The following is a 17,407-nucleotide window of genomic DNA, read 5'->3' as shown; positions in this document are numbered from 1 at the left end:
CCCGGTCCCACAATTACTTTGGGTCGCCTGCATCCTCACTCTTTCTTAAAATTTATTTTGCTATTATTTGTTTATTTTTTCAATTGGCAAAGGCGTGATGATGCAGGGGGAAAAGGCACTTAAAGATCCTGCTCCAACCACCGGCCGAGGGAGTTGGGCTAAATTAATGCAGCGCCCTTGGGCACTGGAGGAGGGGGCTGTCCCCCTCAGCCCTGGCTGCCACCCCACCGGGGCCTCGGGGAGCGGGGTCTCCCCACCGCTCCTCTTCCCTCTGCAGCAGGGAGCCTTGGAAACGGGAGCCTGGAAATGCTTCCCACTCACTAAGACACAAGGATCATTTCAAATATTCATTGTATCAGCAAATCTGGTCGTAATCAGATTAAAGCAAGGTTTGGGGAGGAACTGCCCGTGTTTCTGGGTGCAAAATGCCGACTGGACTACAAAGAGAGCAGAAAATGGGTTCCTCTCCCCCCCGCCTTGGTTGCATGGGGAGAAAAAAGAAAAACAGTAATTTTTGCAAAAAAGGGACACTTTAAAAAATTGCAATTTTCCCCATTCCACCCCGGGTAGTATATTCCTCTCAGAGGTTGTTTTCCTTTTAACTTTGGGCTTAGCATTTCTATATGATGTTCTAATTTACTTGTTTTAAACTACAGAGACTATTCCCGCTGTGGAATACACTGAGGTAGATTTTCTTCATGCCAATTTGCTTTTAGCTTATCTCAGCCGAGGCAACAGCTTTTCTACATTCAAGCTTTAAAATGTATATTTCATTGAGTTGTCTGGGGCGAGGTGTTTATATCCATTTTGTGGAAGTGAGTGAGGAACTGAGTGCATTTTCAGGTCTGCTCGATAGATGCAGGCCCTTTTCCTTTTGAAAGTTTACACTTCCAATACCCTCAATTCTACTGGCAGAATTAGGATGGACTTGGAGGGTCCTAAACGTGACCATTCACTAAGGCGGGGGGCTTGCAACAACGTGCTCGGCAACTTAATCTTACACTAAAAAGAGCAGAGTGTAAAAGAATGGAATACAAACTCTCCCGACATTTGTAGTCGCTTCCAAAGTGGACCGTGCATTTTAAAGCTGATGGGAACGTGTGCGTTTTGGAGCAAAAAGGAAAGAAGGTAAGCGTTTATTCCCTTGTATCCGCCAGTTCGGGTAGAAACAATGAAAGAACAAAGGGAACCACTTCTCCGTGTGAACATTTCCCATTTTCCTCCTCCGTTTGAGCCTCACTGCGAGGGGCTGGCGAGGGGACTCGCTCCAGCTTTACCTTTGGCGGCGGGTCGGGGGTGCGGGGCACGGGGAGAAAGTTGCGGGGCGGTTCAAGTCACCCCCCCGTCGGTGGCCGGAGCCCGCCGCGAGCAGGAGCCGCAGGTTTCATGGCTCTGCACTCACCGGACCGTCCCCGCGAGCCGCGGCCGGCGGGAGAGGGATCGGGGCCGGGACCTTTTTGCGCGGGGTCTGCCCGGCCCCGCGCTGCCGGCGACGACGGAGCTCCCCGGTGACTGCCGAGGCGGCGGGAGAGGAAGCGGAGGTTAGGAGCCGGGGTAGGAGGGGGTGTGGAGGGAGAAACCCCCCTGGAATTATCTGCAAATCCCATAAAGCGCGTGGAAGCGCGGTGGGGGAGGGGCGGGGGGGCGAACAAACACCGCGCGCGCGGGGCCTCGCGCGGACCGTTACAAGGGGCGGCGGCGACGGCCCGGGACACACGGACACGCACGGACAGACGCAGGGACTCGCGCGGGCCGACACGCTCGGTGTTTACAGCCGCGGAGAGTGGCACGACGCCGACTCGCCGAGCGGGACCGGCCCGGCCCGCCCGCCATTGGCGCGGGGGCTCTCGGCCGCTGACCTTTCACCCCCCCACCCCCGCCCGCCGCTTCCTTTGCTGCCCCGACCACCTTCCTACCCACAATCCCCCGCGCCGGCCGCGCTCGTGCCGCGCTCGAGCCTCCCGCCGCTGCTCCCCCTCCCCCCGCTCCGTTCCCCCCGGCATTCCGGGAAAACCCGGGAGCGGCGGCGCCTCCCTCGGGAAGCGCCGGGGCGGGATCGGGGTGTCCCTGTGGCGGCGGCGGTAACGGCCGGGTGGGGGCGGGGCAGAGGCGGGCTCGGCCGCGTTTGAACGGGAGCGCCGGCGGAGCCCCGCGTACCGTAGTGCGGTGCCGGAGCAGGGACCGGCCGGGAATCCCGGCAGCTGCGGAGCGGGATCGCTGGCCACGGGATGTGCGGGAGCTCCCTTGGCCGAGAGCTGCACGGGGCAGAAAGGGGGGTCTGAGGTGCCTTCCTGCCCGCGTGCTGGGGGAGCCGGGGCGCTGGGAAGAGGATTTGCCTGTTGAATTTCATCGCTGGTAGACGTTAATCTCGTGTTTTAAAGTACCTTGTCAGTGGCTTTAAGGAAATCAAACGTGACATTAATCAAATCACACAAATGTAAACATTTATAAGTTAAATCCTAATATTATGCAATTATTTAAATCGAGCCGTGGTTTTTCCTCAGTGTCATGTTGTAGCTCCCACTCTCTTCCTCACAAGCTTTGAGTTTTCTGCTGGATCCCGGTGTCTCGGTGTCCGCTCCATTGGGTTCTGAGCGTGGGGACGGGAATGCACGGGGCTGCAGGTGGCAAAGGACTGAAGCTTAAATATCGCCTGGTCACCTAACCAGGCCCATCAGGGTTAAAAAGAAGGACGCTTTTGTGAATTTGAGGACAAAATCCTCAAATAATAACTTGCATTGGTACAGTTGAGTTTTTTTTTTTTTTTCTGCCATGTGAGTATGTGAAGCAAGTGATCCCGTGCACAAGCTCGACAAGGATGCCTGGGTGGCTGAGTTGGGGCAGAGGTTCCTTTGCCGCCTCAGTGGGATTTTTAGGCGAGGTGACATGTGAAAGACCCACTACATTGCGATGAGGGAACAAGGGACAGTGGGCATGCGGGCTTCGACGGCAGGCACAGCACGAAGGCGAGTTTGGGGAAAGGCGAAGATGGCAGGCAGGATACGCTGGGAAGCGGCCGGCGCCGCGGGCAGTTGGCCTCTCCCCGTCTTCGCCCTTCGTTCCGGCCCTTCCCGTTCGCCTCTCCCGGCGGGGAAGAGGGGATTTGGGGGTCAGGGAGGAGAACAATGCTGAGCCGCCCTTTGTGCTCAGCACCGTCCCCTGAAGGGAGGGAGCGCGCAGTGCAGCGGGGCCGCGGCGCCTCTGTAGTGCTGCCGCTCTCCTGCGGGCAGTGCTCGCGGCATGCGGGGCAGGAGCCCGGGGCAGCGGGATCAGGGCTCCCATAGGCCGCCCGCCCGACCCCGGGATAGGCTCAGGAGCGGGGCTGGCGCCGCGCCAGCCGGGCAGCCCCGCTCGCCGTGCGGGGGCGGGAGAGCTCGGGGGCGAGCGAGTGGCTGCGAGAGTAAACTCGTGGGTGCCCTCGGCGGCGCGGCGCGGGCACGGGGTATTCCAAGGGTGAGCGGGGGTCTCCCGTCAGCGGGGCGGGCTCCGGGCAGGCCGCCCTACGGACCGGAGCGGGGGCGAGCCCGCAGGAAGCGGCGGCGGGGCCGGAGGAAGCGCGGCCGGGGCTCCCCCTGCTCCCGGCGCTCCCCATTGTTCCCCGGCCGCCTCTTTTCGCGCCGCTTTCCGCCGGCGGGGAGGAGGGAGAGCCCCGGGCCCCGCACGCTGTGTGTGCTCGCCGGCAGCGGCGTGGGGGGACCCGCCGCGAAATCGGGTTCATGAGTAGAGAGGAGCCTTTAGAAGTGCCATCCGCTGAGGGAGCGCCGTGAGGCTGTAGCTCACGTGTTCCTTGAAAGGTAAAAACCCCCCAACTGCCGCAGCGGAATTGTACATAAAGTAACATCTGTTTCTGGGTGGATTTTAGAGCAGGACTTGTTAAAGAAATTGGGAAAAACTGCTCCGACCCACTGCATTTGGATTAATAAATGTAGCCAAAGAGAAATTTGGAAGGAACTGTTCTTAAGTCTGTCTATAAAAACGAAGATTAATTTAATCCTGTTTTTCATATAAGCACCATGATGGATTCCCCCCCCCCCAAGTGATTGTTTTATGTTGGTTTGAGATTTTAAAATATTTGGTTTATAGGAAAAGTGTTTGTTGCATTTTCCCCCCTGAAAATAATTAGAAATTAATTTTTTTTCAATACACCATTTCAGACTGAACTTTCTAATGTATTTCCATAGGGGAAGAATTAACTAACTTGATGTTCAAGAAAATTTCCAACAAGTGCCCTTAATCATCTAACAAAAAACCAAACAAAACCGTATTTGCCCATTATTTCTGGAAGATAAAATTAAAACGTGTAGGGACTCATATTTGTGATGACTAAAGAGTTTCTAGAGAACTGGTTATTTTAAGAAAATCCTTCCTAGGAGAATTGTGATTGTTTTTAGCAAGTTATCGCCGAGTGCTTGTGAATTTATTTTAAAATATTAGAAGTGGTGCCAAGACATTTTAAAAAAATTAAATATATATGCCAAAAAATTAACATTTGTCATAGATGGTGATCAGTAAAAAAAAGAAATTAAAGGTTGATGTTTATGTATATCACCTAGTTGAAAATAATTTTGAAGTGACTTTTCTTCCCCTATGCGCACTTGGGAAGTTGCATGCTTGCAGTCATTGTTTAAGATAATACCGTTTGGGACTCTTCTTTCACTCTTAGAAAACTTGCAGGCTTTTGTTGGACTCCTCCAAATAAAAACTCAGTTCAGTTTAGATGGTTAAAAACATGCGTATTACTCAAAAGCTGAAGATGCAATAATATATAGAAAACACTATCTTGGTAATATTTAAAGGCATTAGCTGAAGATCGAGGAGAGAAAGATTTTTGTTTTGTTTTACTTGTCCTGCTTGAGTATTCCGGAGATGCATTTGCTCTTGATTGCTGCTTGGGAATTTTCAGAGGGCTACTGCAAATTTAGAAGGCATCATTCAAAAGGACATTTAATACTCTTGTATTTGCTAAAACAATATATCTCTATTTGAAAACTATCTCGTTGAAATGGAAGATTTAAAAAAAAAATGGGAAGAGATCTTTTGTTGCCATTCTTCATTACTCCTTATTTTGTATTTGTGTGGAATGTGTTGTTGGCATATTTGATATATGAATTTTTTTGTACAGAGGAGCATTGTTGTTACTTTTAATTGGGAAGTACCATGTTCTAGAAATTACCCACATTCCCGACTCGGAAGTACCGTAGTAGGATTGACAAAAAATGATCCGAGGCTTGTGTGCTTAATTCAGCAGGAATGTTAAGCTTCCCATATACACCCTATGTGGTCAAGTTAGACTCTGGCTCTTAAACAGCTTTTAATGGTCAAAGTTGTACCTGGAGGAAATGTATCCATGTATATCTATATGGAATTGAAATGAGATGGTAACAAGCAGTGGGAATGCAGCTCACTGATCGAAAGACCTTTTCTTTTTTTTTATTGCATTTGGCAACCTCTTTCTTTCAGAGACACAATACAATTAATTAACATATTCTGGGGCGTGTTTTTGAGATTGGGAAGTGGTGGCCCCTTGTTGAGAAGAAAACACTTTAAATAAAAAAGTAACATTGTCTTGTCCAAATGGTAGTGGGAAAAGCAGAGTAGTATTGCTTATCCAGCCCACGGATGCGGTTGATTTACTCCAATTTGCTTTAGCATATAACAAACTAGCTTTTCCTTTCCCACGCTTATATTAGATATATGTGTTTTGTTTATACAAACCCATCTGAAATAGCTCTGCATTTAAGAGATTTGATGGGAAATTCAGCATGTTGTTTCTCATATGTAATATATAGTATAGATACTGTTCCTGAATTGAAATGAAATAAATGTGACCTGTGACACAACACAGTATCACAATGCTGATCGTAACACAACAAACATGAAAAGAAGGCTATTAATTTATATGGAATGTTAATGTAGCAAATCCTACATAGAAATATGCCAATAGAAATAATCCAAGGCTTGGTCTTGGAGTGATGCTATGTAAATGTATTTAATATAAATCCAATGAATTAATACATACCTCATAAATATCCAAACTTTGAAATGAAGTATTCTTCTTTGAAGAAAAGCCCTGTGTTACAATTTAAATTGCATATAATCTACATTCCAGAGTTTACTAACCCAGCTTCTCAGGGCTTAATATGGTATTAATATTCAATATGGTTTGCTAGAAGTTTATTTCAGGTTCTTTTGTATCATACTGTAATTATCATTACTTTGACTTAACTCATATAAAAATGTGGTTAGCATTTAAATGCTTTTTTAATGCAGAGAATTATAAATTAACTGTCACATTTAACTTCTTTAACTTCTGTCACTTAGGGAATGTTAAATCTTTAAAAGGAAATAATCACTGCACTTAAAAACATCCTGTGCTAGGTTTCCTTTATTTAGAATTTTGGTTTGAGATTGTTCATTCAAAGAAAATCCCTTGTTTCATGTTTACTGTAAACCTCAGTCTGAAATTAACATTTAAATGCCAACACTAGTAACAGAAGCAGTACTTGAAAACCACCAATTTTATCCATTGCTGCTAGCTAAGTGGAATTCACCAAACTCTCCAAAGGTGATAATACAATTAAAAGCAAGAAAATGAATGCAATAGCTGGTTGAATTATACCCCCCTTTTTTGTAGTAAAAATAATTACAAAATTTGTAAATATGTTCGCACAAAAGAAAATGGCACAACATAAGAAGAGGCATGGTGTCCAGGAGATGCACTGACATGACCTCCAATGCTGCTACCTGTACTTGCATGGCATGTAAATATACAGAGCATTGCAAATTCCTCATCACCAAGTGACTGCATGTTAAACCTTGAGATGTCTAAATTATTGAGTACATTGCATTTGGGTAGGTGTTAAATACAGATTTTAGCAGTATATTAAAGAAGAGGAAAAGGAAAACTTTACACTTTCTCAATACAATTTAAGAGTAAGCATGTAAAGATACATTTACTTTAATAATGTGGGTTCTGTTGACATGCTATATCCTTCATAACTGAACAAAGATAGAATTTGTTGGATCTAAGGCAGACTGCCATTTAAAATGCACTGCGTGCAAGGGTCAACATGTAAGAGTTGCATTTTATTTTGTGCAAAGTGACCATTTCACTGCTGCCTTCCCAGAAATGAAGCCAATACCCACGATTAGAAGGTATTTCAGTGAATGCTGTTAATGATTTAAAACCACATAAACAAAAGGCAGACAAGCATCGATGTATTTTAAATGGATAATCAAGAGATAGATCATTCTACCTATTGAACATCACTAAGCTACTGCAATTTTCTGTTTTCAGTTGCATCTGTTTAGCTGCAGTATGTATCTTTTTGCACTTAGGTAAAGATCACAGCTTTCTCAACAAAGACCCAGTCTGAAAACGGAGTAAAAATTACTGTGAGAAGTTTGCTTTCTGGAAGGAAGTGAGTTTTCCTGCTCTACAGCTCCAAGTCCCAATATAAATTTATGCTTTCTATTATAGTATGCATTTTATATCAAGTCTATGCTTTTTCTGTTATTTTTGGAAGACTCTTCTGATGATTATATTCAACTGGTAATGTGGCTTTGTAAATTAAAGACTTTTTCTTGTTTAATGCTTTGTTTTATTCACTAAAATTATAATATGATTTTGCACATCTTAAGAAAAGAAGGTGACATTTCAACCAAACATTCAAAAATCTTAGTTTTACTATTGCAACTGATTATTTTGTAGTAAAAATTTGTGAGTACATCTTTATTTTTGTTTATAAAACTGAGGTGCTATTCATTCATATATGCTAATGTTTTCTTGAATGCCTTAAACTTCTAAAAACAATTTGCAATTGGAGAGTGTAATTTTCTTTTACTTACACATTCATTCTGTTTGTGAAAGTAAGAAAAATTGAAACACAAAATCTTCTTATAAGTTTCTTATATTCTAACTTGTTCAGCTTCTAGATTTTGTAGGTTCCTTTAAGCGAACTGGATTTTCTCCTTGCATTTAGATTAACAATAAAATTATTCACTCTTACTCACTGAATTATATTTTTCTCTAATTATTTTAATCTCTTATTTATCACTATAAGAAGGACAAGTTTCCTTTTTTAGAAAAAGAAAATTGGCCTTCTGTGTCGTGTCAGTGCTTATTAAATACTACAATCATAAGAACATATATGCTACAAGATTTTATGTTCTGATTCCATAGCTGTTATAGGCTTAGTGTTTGCAGTATTTATTTAGTGGTAATGCATTTCTTTTCCTATTTTGCATTTCAAAGGTCTTCTCTAAATGATTGTTTTACAGAACTATCAAGAGGTTATCTAAATTTTTCAATCAAATATTACACAATACCATAAAGTGGTAGTCATGGAGTTTCTTCCAGTCCATGTCAAGTCTTTCTATAGAAAGAATAAAATAGAAATCTGTAAGAAGACAACAAATGTTTCATTAAATAACTGAATGTATTAGGCTTGACTGAATTTTAACCAAAGCAAAATTTCGGGATACTCAATACTGGGCTGGTGTGTTACATGGTGTGAGATTAGAATATTTTTACTTGAAAACTATACAGTAGGTTCTTCACGAATATACTGTTGTTGCTATGGTGCAGCTTTAATCAAGTTGTTGCAAAGTAATTAGTTTTTTCTTTGGTGATGCTTCTTTATAAAACTAAAGATTGAGCTTTAAAACAGCTAACAGCTAAACAAAAAAAGACGCTTGGGAATTGATTGTACTAGTTGCTTTTCAGACAAGAAATTGCAGGAATACCTCAAAAAAAAAAAAGTGGTGAGAAAAATTTACAATTGTTTGTTACAATATACATTTTACTATATGTATAAATTCATCCAACAAAATATATTAATATATTATTTATTTTAAAATTAAATTTATCTATCAGGGAAATAAAGGGTAGATTTGCTTTTGTGACTTTTCTTTTTTTGGTTAGGGTTAGCAGAATCATTGAGAATGCTTTTTAAATTAGATGTCATTTTCTTGACAAGAATGAAGAAGGGCTGCAACACAGCTTCAAATAATTTGTTTTTAAAAACACCAGGATCTATTAATTGCTTTATTTTCTTACAAAGTAATTGCTTGCACCTGCAATTTTCAGGGTATTTTTATGAGCTTTTAAAGTAATAAAAATAGTGTTTTAAGTATGTTTTATAACAAATAGTTTTATGTTCAAATTTGTATTCTTCAGTGTTGATAGGACATTTGGTGCAGGGTGGCTTTTTTTTTTTGAGAGCGGTCTTTGATTTTACACAACTGAACCATACTACATTCTGGTCTCCTCTCCCTCCATTTTTTCACGTATCTTAAAAATTTCTAAACTCTTCTGGCTATTTGGAGCATATATTTCCAGAGAAATGCTTAGGATGCGCCCGAAATGGCTGCAATAATCTCATGTTTGGTTGGGCCTTGCATGTAGGAAACTACCTCCATGTTTCTTTTTTGCCTGCCTGCCATTCTTCCTCTATCAAAATAATTTCACTTAAAACTTGAAGGAGAGAAAAGAGCTTGACCTAAGATATCCTGAATACAAACTGCAGACTCGGATGTCTGCAGGGGGTAGAGTTGTGCACATCCCATCTCTCCCTTCCATGCAGCAGTTTGTTAACTAATAAAACATCTGCACTTGTGTGTACAGGACTATGACGATGTATAAAATAGAATCTGCATACGTGTGGGTCTAGGTAGTGCTGTGTCCAGGAATGTACATAATTCAGTAGTGATTTGTACAGATAACAGCTCAGCTGCCCTTCCAAAATCATCGTGAAAAATACAGCCCACACACAAATTCTGCTTCTCTGCCTTTTAGCATGATAATGAAGATGAATCAATGATATCTTCCTTGCCCAACACAAAATAAAACAAACAAACAAACAAATAAAGAAATGCTAGGCCGGGGGCAAGTGAGTGACCAGGATTTTGCAAGGCTGCATTTAATTTCTTTATGCTCTTAACAATCACCACAATTAGTTCCTTCTGCTACAGGCATACCTGCTTACAATGGAGAATTGAATAGCCTGAGATTTTCCTCTCTGCTGACCACCTCAGCTCGCTCCCCTCAGGTTTTTTTTTTTCTTTTGACCCCCCCCCCCCCCCTTTTTAATTTAGAGAGACAACAGAATTACAGAGTTGTTTTATTAAAAAAAAAAAACAAATCGCCCAACTTCTAGAAAGACATGTCCACCTCTGTGTAAAAGTAGAGAGCAGCTGTGTGGAAGAACGTGTTTGTTTTTGTGTGTCTGCAGCCTCCCTGGTTTCTCTATTTGTCACATCTCCCGTTCAGCATCACTTTCGCTGCCGTGGCAGGGATAGCCAGGCAGCGCCGCATCCGCGCCATGAGTTTGGAGGGAAGAGGAAAGAGCGGGATTAATAATGCATTAGCTTTGCAGCCCCATCGCAGGGAAAATAAACAAAATAGTAAAAGTTGCGGTGAGGGCAGGCGAGTGGCGTAATAGCGAGAACGCATTAGTCCTGCAGGCACACCGAGGGGATATAAACAGGATAATAAAAGTTGGGAGCGGGAATGCATTAGTCCTTCAGTCACATCAGGGGGAAAATAAACAAGATAGTAAAAATGATTTCGGGGGGGTGGGGAGGGGGCGGGCACGGGGCGCGTCCTGCGGCCCTGGCGCGGGGCCCCGCGGAGCGGCGGCGCGGGTGGGAGCGGGGCGCGTGTCCGCGTGTCCGCCGCCTCCCCGCCCCCGCGGCCGAGGGGCGGGCGGGGGGCAGCGCGCAGCGCGTGCGGCGCTGGCGGGGGCGGGGAGGGCCGGGCGGGACGCGGCGCCGCGCGGGCTGTCCCGCGGCCCCGGCGCGCGGGCGGGCCCCGCCATGTCCCGCGCGGGGGACGGGCCGTGGCCGCGCGCCGAGGTGGGTGCGCGCGCGGGCCGTCAGGTGCGCGCGGGCGCGGCGAAGGGCGGGCGCGCGCTCCCGCGCCCGCTCTCTCGGAGGGGGCGGCGGCGGGGGCGCGCGCTCGGGGCGCCGCGGCGGCGCTCACGTTCCGCGGGCGGCGCGCGAACCCTCGCGAGGAGGCCCCGGGCCGAGGCCTGCCCGCCCCGCGGGCGCGCGCGTAGTGCGCCTGCGCGCCGGCGCCGCCGCCGTGCCCGCCCGCGGAGCCGCGTCCGCCTCGGGAGCCGCCGCGGCCCGACCGACACAGCCTGGCCGGTTGGTCGGGCGGGGGCGAGACGAGGCGCTCAGCCGGCGGTCATGGGTCCCGAAGCGCTGCCGCGGCGACGGTGGCGGCGGCTGCGGCTGAGTGACTGAGGGGAGACCCCGTCGGGGGAGGGGGCAGGCGGAGGGCGAGGCGCGTGTGGCGTGCGCGGTGTTGACGACGGTGTTTTTAACCCTTAGATGGTCTCCAGCGAGCCGCTGCTGCTGCCGGTGTCACTGGAGGGCGAGTTCTCCAGTAGCATGAAGGAGATGATCGGCGGCTGCTGCGTGTGCTCCGACGAGCGGGGCTGGGCCGAGAACCCGCTCGTCTACTGCGACGGGCACGGCTGCAATGTCGCAGTGCATCAAGGTGAGCGGGCAGGCGAGGGCAGCGCACCCGCTCCGGCCTCGCCACTTCCTTCTCGCTGCTCCCCGGCTTCTTCCCTTGGGCCTGCTTCCTTCTCCTCCCCACCCCCGGCCGTTTTTCCCCCCTTTTTTCCCTCCCCCTGCCAGCTCCTTCTTTTTACCCATGAAGCCTGTCTGCCTGTTTCTAAGGCCACGTGCTTTCTGGTTTGGCTTGCTCTGTCATCTTCTCTCCTTCCCGTCTGTCTGTCTTCCCTCACGTGAGACTTAGTATGTATAGTGTGTTCTCCTGCATTGTGCCTGTGAGAAAGGAAGAACTCCCCTGTCCAATTTTTTAACCTTTTCTCTTCTCCTGCATGTGTTTTGCGTCTGTGCTCCCCAAGCGTGCCTCTCCACCCTGTAACAACCTCAGCTGCAACATTTCAGAGACTCTCTAAAATTGCTTTTAGTCTTTGCAGAACTTGTTACTGTACTCTATTCTGCTATTTTGCCGTATTTCTTTTTTCACCTATGTGATCCCTGTTGTCCCTTCTTTTCCCAAGTTTGAAAAAATTATTTGAGTGGCAGCCAGGAGACAAGGAGGGTTTAGGATTGGAAGAGAGGGGTGCCTAGGAAAGACTTAGCTGTCATGTGATTTCATCTCTGCCTTTCCTTGAATGTCATTTGGCTGATGTTTCATGGTAGATGAAGAGACTTCCTGTTGTGGTTCTGCAAGGGGAGGGTGCTGTTTGGAATGGCTGATGCTGGATTTGTTTGGCTTAGTGGAGGCTGGTTGGTTGGTTTCCAGCTCAGTTCAGGAGCTGGCATATTCCCTCTGTGTGATTGTTTTTTTTCTGTCAGTGGGTTGACCCTTCGTGTGAGAGCAGAGGAAGAGACAGTTCTGCTGCTTACATTATGAGAAAGGAAGCCATCATAACTTTTCCTTTATGGTAGCAGGAGTAAGGAATAAGATGGTAGTTTTTCTGTACCAACTCCTAAGCAGTCATGTGAACTCAGTGACTGCTTTTTTGGCTACTTACAGGTGGTGGACAAATTGGAGGAGACAGAAAATCCTAAATCCAATTCATTAATCTGAATGCCTAGTGCATGTGAAAATGCTACTAATGTGTGTCTCATGCTTGGTCTTAAATTGTGCTGAAGATGATGTAATATAGTTGTTGGTTGTTCCAAGTACGTGTTCCCTTGTGAGTTGGCAAATAGTGAGGAATAGTAGTAATTTAAGGAGATACGCAAAATAATTACGTTATTTTTGTTAACATTAGATTGAGCACAGAAGGGACCTGACAGGATCTCTGAAGTTAATCTGGTTTTGAATTGGTTTCCTGTCATCTTAAGAGCTGAGTAATGTGTAATGTTAACCAGTAGGTTGACTGCACTTGTGGGATCTTAGGATCATGAAGAAGAACACAGTGACTACTTCTAGAAGTCATAGCTGAAGCAGCTATTCCTTTTGCATTATCTTGGACATCTTCCTTTGTATCTAGAACCTTGCTGATATTTTCAGTGAAAGAATTGGATGATAGCAGCAGTTGGACCTGAAATAGCAGGAACAAAAGTCAGTTATAGAAAGTATTCCTAATATACAGAAACACATTTCAGTAGGTACAAGAAAATGTACTTTTTTTGTTAAAGTCATATCCAACCCTAAGCTGGAATCTCAGGAAGTATGCAGAATAGTGCTTGGTCTAAATCCAGAAGCTGTTGCAGAGATCTTAAGAAAAGAAGAACTCTGTGTTTTGATTTCCTGTACCATTCATGCTTTACATTTTGGATTTGATAAGTCATGTGAACGAAGGTGGTAGAGGAGGCATGTCCCCTCCTGTGTGCAGTAAATGTAGTAGTCCTCGTGGTCAAAGCTGGTGATCTGTATTTGAAGTACAAACAGCAGTATTATCCATAAAGCTTTATTAACTGCTTTGGTTTTATTATTATAGTTATTCTTAGTTCAGAGGAAACTTCAATTGTGAAGTCATTGGCAAGTTGTGAAGGACAAGATCTCTTCATGTGTTTAAAGAAGCTTTGCACAGTAGTGGAAGTATAAACAAAACTCTGACAATGGTATCCTGGTATATCAGAGCAGGATTGGGTGATGGACTCCTCTAGGCTCCAGGTGTGCTCTGTTACCCTGGCAGACACAGAAGTGCTTCCCTTCAGCTTTGGTCGTTGCCCAGCCCATGTTGCCTTTGGATCTGCTTGCCAGCCTTGTTTCTGAGTTGCATTTTATACTTGTTTCCTATTCTGCACTGTCACTTGCTAATCTAAATGTATGATTCCACATTTAAAATTTCCCTCTCAATATCTAAAGAGAAATTCAGAGTCCCCCCATCTGTGGTTATTATAGATGCAATGAAAACATGATTTTTTTTTCTCATGTTAAAGAACTTTGTTGTACAATTGAAGGGGCTTACCAGAATAGTTTGGCCTGTAGATACTTGAATAAAGTATTTGAAAATCTGACAATGGGTCTCAATATGACTACATGTATTTATATAATAGGAAATTATTTCATTGACTTTCCTTCATGGAAATGAAGGTGTATTAGCCAGATGTTTTTATATTACTATTGCATTACTATTTTTCGTCTCTGAGCTATCACAAAATCAATATATTTGTGTAGTGTAACTACAAGTTACTAATTTAATCTCAGCTTTCTTCATAACTTTAAATTAATCATATTTTTTTTTCTACTTACACACTTAAACTTGATTTTTGTATTTAAGTAACATATGATTGTTGAGAATTGAGTCTGACTGATCTTTAATACTTTGGGATTATCTTTGAGCAAAACGTTTGGCTTTTTGGTTCTTTGTTATTTGCTACACCCATACAAATAAGAGTATACTCACAGCACTTGTATTCTTTTGTTTTCATTCCCTCTGTAGTTCTTAAGGTTGCTTGATGTGTGCATTTCAAGCATGAGCAGTATTGCCAAATTGCTAGACTCTTTTTTTCTGGGGAATTTTGTAGCAAACTCTTGGGATTGCTTTTATATTCTGTAAAAATATAGATGACTGTCTTGCAGATAAATCTGCTTGTCTGAAAATCTCTTTCCTAAGGATTTATGTTGTAGCCTGGCTGAAGTTGCAACTGATCCAAGTCCTGATGCTAAGTTCAGTTTGTATTTACATCCCCATGAATTTTCTGGGGTAAAAAAGCAAGCTTTGTTCAGTTCACTATGGATTGTCTGCTTAAGACCAGTTAATGTTCTTACAAGAGTAAGAAAAGTGGATAGTAAGTGTATGAATAAATGCCTTAGGAAGAGCTCAGGTTTGTTAGTTACTTTTAGTTTTCTCAAAACTAAAAAAACCCCCGCATAATAACAAGCACCCAACATTTACAGTGAAGTGTCTCACCTGTTTTGGAAGTAATTAAATAGCAAAACAGGTCACATATGAAGTGTTGCTGCTTTTGAATGGTTCTGTTACTTTTCAAGTGAATGTGTTCTTTTTTCATTGAACAAATCCTGCATAACTTTTAAAATCTAAGCTTGTTGTATTTAATTTCTTTTAATTCTGTGATAGGATTTAATGTGCAATGTATAGCTGTCCATTTTGCTTTCTTGATAATTAAAATTATGTGAGATCAACTAATAGTAAGCTTCTTTTAGAACGTATTATTAGTATTGTAGTGCTGTTTATATTTGCTGAAATGTTTTGTCTTGTTCAAAACAGCTTGCTATGGAATTGTTCAAGTACCCACTGGACCATGGTTTTGCAGAAAGTGTGAATCTCAGGAAAGAGCAGCCAGAGTGGTATGTGTTTTGTTTATTAAGTAATTGTAGTTACAGTCCTTGTGTGGATAATATTTACGCAACTGTTACAGTAATAACAGAAGAGAACTTTGCTTTCTGTTGTAATTCCTCTAAATGATTTTCAGAAAGGCCACTATTCTTCTTATTTTTTTTAAGTGGAAATATGTAACTGTCTCTGAAGTGTTCTGACAGTGTCAGGTTGAGGGGTTTTTATTTTTTAGGTGGTGGCATTTTTTTAGTTAATTTGGTTGGTTGCTTTTTATCCTTTTTTTTGGTCCATGGTGTAGGTTTTGGTTAATTTTGTCAGTTTAACACTTACATAGCTAGGTACAGGAAATAAATAAAATTTATATCCAGTTTTCTTTTACAGCAACCTTAGGTTGCCAGTTAAAAGCTTCAGTCTAGGAACACTCTCAGGAAGAAGTGTTGTTAATTTCAAAAAGTAATGCTTACTTGGAGTGTGATACTTAGAATTGAAGAAGTATTTTCTTTCTGCTTTTTCTAATTCTTTTATGGTAGATATTGGGGATTCAGATAATGCTTTTCTTTTTTTTACCATGTTTACATGAGGTTTTGTTTCGGTCAGACTTACACGTTTGTTAGATGAAACAGGGTGATGTCAGGCATTTTTAGAAAAAGAGAATCCCGTTTCTCCCTACTTGACACTTCTTAGTTTGTCTTCCAACAAAAGATAAACTGAGAGAAGTGGGGGTATTTAGAACGACTAAACTTTCCTTTGCCTCTGAAAAAAATTTCATTGGAAGAGAAGATGGTGCTGCATCTTAGAGCAGTGTGTAAACTGTTTTTAACGTTCATCTCTGAAAACAAATGAGGAGTCAGAGACCAAATTTTCAGTTACTGTCAGTGGCTATCAGTGTGTTTACATGACCTGCTTGCTGTACCTATTTCCTTTTCTAATATCAAGTGCCATAGCAGTGGTGGTGAGACTTACTGTTGCATGAATTTTTGGCACAGGTCTAAAGAATCTCATTCATCTGTTTTTTCCCACTTTTTGCCACTAATGTGTTCATAATGCCCAGGGTGATCCAGACTGACTTAGTTCTTCCAAAGCACACCTGTTGGTGGGAGCAAGAAGGGATTGATTTTTCTATGCTCTTCAAGTATTTGCCAATAGAAAATCTAAACCCTTTCTAAAGAAAGGCTATTTCTTTTCATGGGGAGACCATCAGCTGTGTGAAGTTTTAAGAGTTGCATTTTGTAGTGTTGCTGCGTTTGATGTATACAGGTTGATAGCAAAGTTAAAATTACAGAGAAGAGAGAAAGCTGGTGACTACAAGAGGATTTTCCAAGAGTACCATAGGGAATCCTTGTGGTTTGGGATGTAGTTAATCCTGGCTTCTTGTGACATGAGGAGTGTAAGAGAGCTGTCCAGAGTTCTATAATAAACAGTGTCTCACTGCATTATGATAATTTCTTGAGTTTACCAAATGAATAGCTTTGATAGACTACTTTGCTGTTTGAAGTGAATAAGAAACAGTGCTAGCTGAATTTTCTGCCTGGTGTATTCTGTTCTTGTTTCCACCAAACAGTGTCTGTTTAGTTCAACAGGTTGATTACTGATTTTGTTTTGAAAAAGGAAATTCCATTTGTAATGTAGTGTAGGTTTAAGTGGTTCTCAGGTGAAACCGATTGCATGTGAATTAGCTGAAGTTTGAACAGCTATTTATATGTTAGTGAGTAAGAAACATGGCTGTATCTGAGGTGTCTTGGAGCAGCTCTTGACATTCAGAAACTAAACTCAAGCCCTCAGTATGGAAACTGGAGCTTTACAGTAAGCAGTTTACCAGACCCAGAAGTTTTAACACACTTGCTTAGAAAAGCAAACATCCTTACAATCACCGTATGAGAGTGAAGTTTAGTTTTTCTCTTGGCCTTCTTGCCTATAAACAAAACCAGAATTAAATTAACCATATTACATTGACTATGCTTCTGCTTGCTTACTTCTAATCTTTAAAAAGACCTCAGTATTGTGCTCAAGGCACATTTTCCCATGCTGATGGTGTCTGTGTGTTTTCAGGGTGTGTTTCTTGGTTGTTTTTCTTTTTTAAGCTTCAGTTGCTGGGCAAATATATTCATTCTGATAAGCAGCTGCAGTTAATCGCTCACACTAAAGTTAGTCTTGCTTTAACAATGAAAAGG

At 43.6% G+C, this 17,407-nt stretch overlaps 1 protein-coding gene across 3 annotated transcripts in view; it reads left to right on the top strand.

The window, feature by feature from the left end:
• The first annotated feature begins 11,249 nt into the window (after positions 1-11,249).
• MLLT10 (MLLT10 histone lysine methyltransferase DOT1L cofactor) overlaps positions 11,250-17,407 on the top strand; it is a 123,817-nt gene continuing 117,659 nt past the window's right edge. Inside the window, exons 1-2 of one of the 3 annotated variants that reach the window (XM_059476145.1) lie at positions 11,250-11,503; positions 15,168-15,247. In XM_059476145.1, coding sequence (XP_059332128.1) covers positions 11,335-11,503; positions 15,168-15,247 — 249 coding nt within the window. In that variant the 5' untranslated portion in view covers positions 11,250-11,334. The remainder of the gene's footprint in view (positions 11,504-15,167; positions 15,248-17,407) is intronic. The other 2 variants (XM_059476129.1, XM_059476121.1) reach the window with 2 other exon arrangements.

Source organism: Ammospiza nelsoni, chromosome 1 (assembly GCF_027579445.1).
Source record: "Ammospiza nelsoni isolate bAmmNel1 chromosome 1, bAmmNel1.pri, whole genome shotgun sequence".
Lineage (NCBI taxonomy): Eukaryota > Metazoa > Chordata > Aves > Passeriformes > Passerellidae > Ammospiza > Ammospiza nelsoni.
This window is presented reverse-complemented; position numbering and strand designations above follow the sequence as displayed.